The following is a 7,714-nucleotide window of genomic DNA, read 5'->3' as shown; positions in this document are numbered from 1 at the left end:
ATATACAAAGCAATGACCACCAATCATTTCGATACAAACGCACGCCACCATAACAAACACACACCCAAGGCAGGTACAAAGGCGTTGAGCGCAACAACACTACCCCTATATGAAGAGATGAAGCCGCATACGACGATCCGTGGACTCGAAGACACCGCCTTTAGGAATGATACGACACCGGAACGCCGCCATCGTCCGATCCGAGGATCAGAGTTTCCCCTGGAGCAACACGATGGGCGATGAGAACCGCAACGACGCCTTTAAGAATGGAACGAGTTTCGCCACCGCTGGTCTGTCCGAAGAAAGAACGGATTTTCACCCCGCCCAACACTCATCGCCATCGAACACCACACCCCAGCTGCCCTTTGTGTTTGCATCCCTTTGCTTCATACTGAGTTGATAAAAAACCATCCTTTATCGGGAAAAAAGATCAGCAATCCTTGATGATTAGTATGAGTTTTTGATTGGGTACAAAAAAACCCGTAGGGTACATTACATGAGGTTTGAGTGAATAAAATATTTTCTATGAAAATTAGTACAAATGAATTCTAAGAAAAAACACTCTATGGGTTACAACCCTACGAATCAAGGCTTAATAATGCCATTCGAATTCTGGCAATTCCGAGAAATGTCACTGCAATTTTCGGACTTTGAACGCAAAGTCTAAAAATTGAATTCGAGTGGTATTTATTAAATTAACCCACGAATCAAACAACCCATGTAGGAAAACTAATCCCAAGGATTATAATCTTTCAAAATTCCTTCACAGATCATTTGAATCAAAGACGACCTTACCGTTTTAGCCTTTTATTCGATTTTTATTTATTTGAATTAAACCTTTGCCTTCCGTCTATTCAAATGGCAGAACGCCTACACGTTCCTAATTAAAAACATAACGAAGCAGGGGATTGCCAAAAAGTCAAGGCACTTGGTACCTCGAAAAGGAAAGGAAGTGCACAAATGCCAGGCCGCCGTGTTGCTTGTAGATTTTGCTGAACCCACGCCACCAATATTCAATGCCATCGGTACGGTCAGTGCCACAACCGCTTCAACCGCCAATTGAATTCACAAACCGCCCGCTCATCAACAGCGTCCATCAATCAACTGAAACGAGGCATGTAATTGCGATGCAATGTCATGCGATACAAATCACTTCCAGTTTTACTACTCGCAAATCAAATGAGAAGAAGGGATTCCTGCTGGACGTGGGCTCCACCGGACCCTCGTCTCCCCCCTCCCTTCTCCCAATCCTTTTCCCTCCCTGCCCACTCCAGTAGTCCAGTATAGTATCACGGCACACGCATCCTCTGCTTTCCGCTTCACAGTTTCACCATTCCGTCGACGCCGCCCCTCCCTCCTCCTCCTCTTCCCGACCGGTAAACAGCATCCGGTAACCCAAAAGGAGGGGGAAAGATCAAACGGGAGCAGTTAAACAGGCCAAAAAGATTCCAGAAATCAAGAACACGTTCCCACCCGGGCACCGGCGCCGTCCGTCCGTCCAGCCGATAGATAGACCCGTCATCGGCACACACATATAAGCCCAGCGCCATCCACGCCTCCCCTCCTCTCCTCTCCCATCCCTCCCTCCCTCCATTGCCCCTCCAGGAAGCCAACCACCAGTTAAGAGTTGGTTCACACTGTCCGAGCAGCCGAGGCGGAGAGAACGAAGCCAGGCGCCACCATGCCCTCCGGCGGCGCGGGCGTGCTCCTCCTCGCCCTGCTCGCCGCGGCCGCTGCCGTCGCCAATGCCGCCGTGTCCTACGACCACAGGGCCGTGGTGATCAACGGGCAGCGCCGCATCCTCATGTCCGGGTCCATCCACTACCCGCGCAGCACCCCGGAGATGTGGCCCGACCTCATCCAGAAGGCCAAGGACGGCGGCCTGGACGTGATACAGACCTACGTCTTCTGGAACGGCCACGAGCCGGCGCGCGGGCAGTACTACTTCGCCGACCGCTACGACCTCGTCCGCTTCGTCAAGCTCGCCAAGCAGGCCGGCCTCTACGTCCACCTCCGCATCGGCCCCTACGTCTGCGCCGAGTGGAACTTCGGGTACCCAACTCAATGTGATTCTTGTCCCCCGGCGCTCATTCTTGTTGCTTCCTTGGTAGTGATTTGGATCGTTTTGGGCGTTGCTGCAGTGGATTCCCTGTTTGGCTCAAGTACGTGCCCGGCATCAGCTTCCGGACGGACAACGGTCCCTTCAAGGTACAGTGCTGGCTGAACTGCGATTTGTAGTTTGTGTTTGATTTGACGACGGAGCTGAGATGAACTGTGGACGCGCATGGATGCACGCAGGCGGAGATGCAGAGGTTCGTGGAGAAGATCGTGTCGATGATGAAGTCGGAGGGCCTGTTCGAGTGGCAGGGCGGCCCCATCATCCTCGCCCAGGTGGAGAACGAGTACGGGCCCATGGAGTCGGCCATGGGCGCCGGCGCCAAGCCCTACGCCAACTGGGCCGCCAAGATGGCCGTCGCCACCGACGCCGGCGTGCCCTGGGTCATGTGCAAGCAGGACGACGCCCCCGACCCCGTGGTAAGCAGGCCTTCTCATCTCCCATGGCGCATTGCCATTTGCCAAAAGAGCAAATTGCGGTGCCAGCTACGTAGTAATTTAACCACTTCGCTTTCTCGCGCTGGGCACATGCTTCTGCCGTTAGGACATCACATCACCGAATCAAGCTGCCAACTTTGCAGCCTGGCGCTGCCACCACAAAATATACTCCTGCTCTATGCTAGTACTAGCTAGTAGAGTAATTCGTTCCTTTTCTTTTTTAAAATTGAAATATTTGTCAGTTTGTGCTCCCTGGGTAACGATGAACGGATTCGTGTTGGCCGCATGCAGATAAACTCCTGCAATGGCTTCTACTGCGACTACTTCAGCCCCAACTCCAACAGCAAGCCTACCATGTGGACCGAGGCCTGGACTGGATGGTAAGTTTGCACGGCTAGTGAACAAACAAATCTCGACAAAGAGCGTTGGAAGTGCAATCTGCACTGCAAGCATGTCACGACATTGATTGTTGACACGATCGATTTGTTGAAGGTTTACGGCGTTCGGCGGCGCGGTGCCGCACCGGCCGGTGGAGGACATGGCGTTCGCCGTGGCGAGGTTCATTCAGAAGGGCGGCTCCTTCGTCAACTACTACATGGTGAGCCACCGATGCTGCCTGCTACCACATGTTGTCACTCGGATGCTTGGGGTTTCAGTTGTAGTGGCACCTAACATTTGATCTGTCTTTCTTTCAGTACCATGGAGGCACAAACTTCGACCGGACCGCCGGTGGCCCGTTCATCGCGACGAGCTACGACTACGACGCACCGATCGACGAATACGGTACGCCATCTGTGCAGCAGGATTCAGTAATTTCAGTTTGTGTTTTGCTTTCCCGGGTGCAAAAAACAGTTGCAAACTCACTGACGAAAAACCATTGCTGGCATGGTGCGCAGGCCTGATCAGGCAGCCGAAATGGGGCCACCTGAGGGACCTGCACAAGGCCATCAAGCAGGCCGAGCCGGCGCTCGTCTCCGGCGATCCCACCGTCCAGCGCATCGGCAACTACGAGAAGGTTCCATCTCGTTCCATGTCATCCAAGTGACAAGAGAACCAAATACTGCTTCTGAAACTGATCGAATATCTGTTACTTGTGCAGGCGTACGTGTTCAAGTCGAGCACCGGGGCCTGCGCCGCGTTCCTGTCCAACTACCACACCAGCTCCGCCGCGAGGGTCGTGTACAACGGCCGGCGGTACGACCTCCCGGCCTGGTCCATCAGCATCCTGCCAGACTGCAAGACCGCCGTCTTCAACACCGCCACGGTACGGGCTGCTCAAGAAACAAACAATACAGAGCCAGCCTGAACTGAACGACAACATGCCCTGACGAACCTGCTCTGACTATTGTGGTGGTGCAGGTGAAGGAGCCGTCGTTGCCGGCGAAGATGAACCCGGCGGGGGGCTTCGCGTGGCAGTCGTACAGCGAGGACACCAACGCGCTGGACTCGAGCGCCTTCACCAAGGACGGCCTGGTGGAGCAGCTCAGCATGACCTGGGACAAGTCCGACTACCTGTGGTACACCACCTAGTGAGTCACTGACCACCTCTGTCTCCATGAAACCATTCGTTGACCTCTGCTAATCTCTGAATTTTTTCCCCTGATGCAGCGTCAACATCGACTCGAGCGAGCAGTTCCTCAAGTCCGGCCAGTGGCCGCAGCTCACCATCAACTCCGCCGGCCACTCGGTGCAGGTGTTCGTCAACGGCCAGTCCTTCGGTACCGTCTGAAACTCTGAATCTTTTTGTCCGACATCGATCAAATGGAGGCTGAATGTTACTGTACTACTTACTGATGAACATTTGTCCGTGTCCCAGGCGTTGCCTATGGTGGCTACAACAGCCCCAAGCTGACGTACAGCAAGCCCGTGAAGATGTGGCAGGGCAGCAACAAGATCTCCATCCTCAGCTCCGCCATGGGCCTCCCTGTAAGTTTTCATCTCAAATTCTGGGTGCCATGGCGGCACATACAGCACTGTCTCGGTTCTCCGGCATTTCTGACATGGTAAATCTCTGGCAGAACCAAGGGACCCATTACGAGGCCTGGAACGTGGGCGTCCTCGGCCCAGTGACGCTGTCGGGGCTCAACCAGGGGAAGAGGGACCTCAGCAATCAGAAATGGACGTACCAGATCGGCCTCAAAGGCGAGTCGCTCGGCGTCAACTCCATCAGCGGCAGCTCCTCCGTCGAGTGGAGCAGCGCCAGCGGCGCGCAGCCGCTAACATGGCACAAGGTCAGTGCAGAATCTTTATCGACATTACCATTTCACCGAACTTCAGTACAGTTCTGAACCTGGTTTGGCTGCTGATCTGTAGGCCTACTTCGCGGCGCCGGGGGGCAGCGCTCCGGTGGCGCTGGACATGGGCAGCATGGGGAAGGGTCAGATCTGGGTGAACGGGCACAACGCCGGACGGTACTGGTCGTACAGGGCCTCCGGCAGCTGCGGCGCCTGCAGCTACACGGGCACCTTCAGCGAGACCAAGTGCCAGACCAACTGCGGCGACATCTCCCAGCGGTGGTACCACGTGCCGCGGTCGTGGCTCAAGCCCAGCGGCAACCTGCTCGTCGTGCTCGAGGAGTTCGGGGGCGACCTGTCGGGAGTCACGCTGATGACGAGGACGACATGAGAAGAGGGAAGGCGGGAGGAGGAAAAAGGCATCCAGAAATTGTGAATAATCTTCTTGGAGGGAAATGGATGGATGGATGGATGGAAGAAGAGGGCACACGAATATATCGGTACATACGGCCTAGATACGGATACAGTTGGTATACGTACAGTCGTATAGAGACTAGTAGGTGCAAGTAGTATTTATTGAGAGCTAATTAAAAAGTGTTGGCCGGCGCGGTCGCCGGAACAGTAGCTCAGGTCCGGCCGCCGGCCGTCCTGCCGCTACACCAATTCATTGTCGATGACATATATTTCGAGCCGTAGGTGGATGGATCTGCTCTCAGGCCTGCGCACGCAAGTGCTTTCTGAAGTAAACTGAAGCTCTCTTGAGGGAATTATTTCTGAATAATCCATTACTTCTGAATATGTTCTTCAAAAGTTATATGGCAAATCCCCGGTGGTGTTTCTAAAATGACTGCCTGATGCCAGAATTGTTCACTTCTCTGTGAGCACTCGTCTAATTAGAGAAAACAATTATGTATAGTAATCATCCAACTGACATTCATCATTGCATGTAAAGTTTAGAGGGTGCTTATATACATTTTAGTCCCATGACTAAAAGTAGTGGGATTAAAACTTGCTAGCCTCACCCATGCTTGGATCCAAATACTAAAGAGACTAAAATCAAATTAATGAGCATTTATTATCCTCCAATCCAAAACTCGTCTGTGTTAAAGGAGAGGAGTTAAATGAGAAGAGAGAGGACTAATCCACATTTTAGTATGGGTATCCCTGACTAAATTTGACTAAGTTTTAGCCCCTATTTAGTCAGGGGAGCTTGAAACTTTAGCCTCTTAAAGAGACTATTTGCAGTCAGACTAAAATAAGTCCCTTGGATCCAAACACCCTCTTAGTTACCAAGAGAAATGATTTGCCATCCATCTGGATTAGTAAGGCATGCACGGTTTTTCAGGTCCTCAATTTGAATAAAGAACATGTGCAATATAATACCAAAATTATAAAAAATGCAGCCCGGTACATGTAGTTCCTGCTTCCGACCACTTTGGGTCTATAGTAAACTCAAACACATGACCTCATGGTTACAAGGCGACAATTTTACCACTGCGCCAAAGGCTCCCCTTCATAATACCAGAAATAAATTGTTACAAAATTTTTGTGAATAACACATGCTTCGCTAGATAACCTGGGCGCTGGTTAGTTTTCGTGTTCAGTTGCAGCAGGCCCAGTTTTGTCTGAAGGATTTTGAAAGATAGAATTTTTTATTTGAACTGACAGAATTTTTTTACCTGAACTGAAAGGTGTTTTATTTTCTCCTCCGACCCCCTACTCTAAGTTTGAACTGACAGAAATTGTTTGATCATCTCTCTGCTGACTGCTGAGTGAGTGAAACACGTGGAGTCCAATTTTTTTTTTTACTGAAATAACTTGGCAAGTTCACAGCAGAGAGCAGAAACACGTGGAGTCCAAAACATGATATTTCCAGAAGCGTGAAGCAGGGAGTTCCAAATGTTCATTTCTGTGGAAAACAAATCCAGGAGAATTTATAGTGTGTTCGCTGCAGCTGCTATTGCCTGCTTCCACAACATGTTTGCATTGGAAAATTTATGCATTGTCTAGAGAGGCATTGGAAAATTTGTACATTGTCCATAGGGGACTTGGGCGTGCATCCAGACCTCCATATACTCATTCATTTAGGCAATCTTACAGTGTCGCACTATGCTCGTATACTTTCCCGCGGAACAATGAAATGCACAAACAAAAACATCGAATTGTGCCGGTGCGACTTTTCTACCGTGAGGAAATTGAGTGCCCCAATGAATTTGAGAGTTCAATTTTTCGACCGTTGTTGAGCTAGAACCAGTTGTCGAGTGGAACCTTATCCTAACAACGGTCATGTCCGCCAGGGCATTTATGTCTTATCATGTCAGGTTGTCCCTGATTATAAATACCCCCTCCCCCAACGAGAGCCAAAATGATTGAGCATCACTTAAGAAATTGATATGTGTGATCTGACACATGTTACCTTTGAAGACACGGTTAGGCGTCAAGTTTTGCGCACCCAAAAGTAAATTCTGACACGCCGGTGAATAAGTCTATGAAGGTTTTGAAAGTCTACCTTGAAGACTTATCATGAGTGATTGAGCGAGGTCTACAATGACCTTAGCTCAAGGAGAATATGTAGAAGATGCTCAATTGAATCTCAAGTCGCTCCAACATATTGTTGATGCATGAACTGAAACCGGTATTACCAAATCATCGTGTCATCACCAAGCTAATTTGGTTCCAAAATTCCTCAACCCTTTACTTTCAGTACTTCAGCTGTTGAAGAATTTGTGATATGCACTATGAAGAATTTGAACTAAAGTCTTTCATCATGATGCCTTCATTTCTTCAGTTCATCTCGTTTATGTCTGAATGTTTGTATGACTGCATGTTCATCAACTGCTTCTATCTTGTATGCATGTTTTACTACTTTGTGATGATTTATCTTCTCTTCATTTCTACTTCGTCACTCTGATTCTCGTCCAATTCAT

At 50.2% G+C, this 7,714-nt stretch overlaps 1 protein-coding gene across 1 annotated transcript; it reads left to right on the top strand.

Annotated features, from left to right (window-relative positions):
* Positions 1–1,339: 1,339 nt before the first annotated feature.
* Positions 1,340–5,583, top strand: LOC119337384 (beta-galactosidase 9). The gene is made up of 13 exons (XM_037609511.1): positions 1,340–2,052; positions 2,142–2,208; positions 2,299–2,535; positions 2,845–2,933; positions 3,046–3,151; positions 3,249–3,336; positions 3,450–3,568; positions 3,653–3,817; positions 3,913–4,082; positions 4,162–4,271; positions 4,370–4,479; positions 4,572–4,784; positions 4,867–5,583. Exons 1-13 carry the CDS (start codon positions 1,682–1,684, stop codon positions 5,176–5,178), a joined length of 2,157 nt encoding a protein of 718 aa, XP_037465408.1. The 5' UTR covers positions 1,340–1,681; the 3' UTR covers positions 5,179–5,583.
* The last annotated feature ends 2,131 nt before the right edge of the window (positions 5,584–7,714 follow it).

The sequence above is a fragment of the Triticum dicoccoides genome, chromosome 7B (assembly GCF_002162155.2).
Source record: "Triticum dicoccoides isolate Atlit2015 ecotype Zavitan chromosome 7B, WEW_v2.0, whole genome shotgun sequence".
NCBI lineage: Eukaryota > Viridiplantae > Streptophyta > Magnoliopsida > Poales > Poaceae > Triticum > Triticum dicoccoides.
The sequence above is the reverse complement of the archived record's forward strand: the minus strand, read 5'-3'. Positions and strand labels throughout refer to the sequence as shown.

What these genes read in the sequence shown, in the direction of transcription:
- LOC119337384 (XM_037609511.1), top strand. Translation starts at nt 1,682, where the DNA reads ATGCCCTCCGGCGGCGCGGGCGTGCTCCTCCTCGCCCTGCTCGCCGCG. An exon ending in ACGACGCCCCCGACCCCGTG is followed by an intron (nt 2,536 to 2,844) that starts GTAAGCAGGCCT and finishes GGCCGCATGCAG; the next exon opens with ATAAACTCCTGCAATGGCTT. An exon ending in CGCACCGATCGACGAATACG is followed by an intron (nt 3,337 to 3,449) that starts GTACGCCATCTG and finishes CATGGTGCGCAG; the next exon opens with GCCTGATCAGGCAGCCGAAA.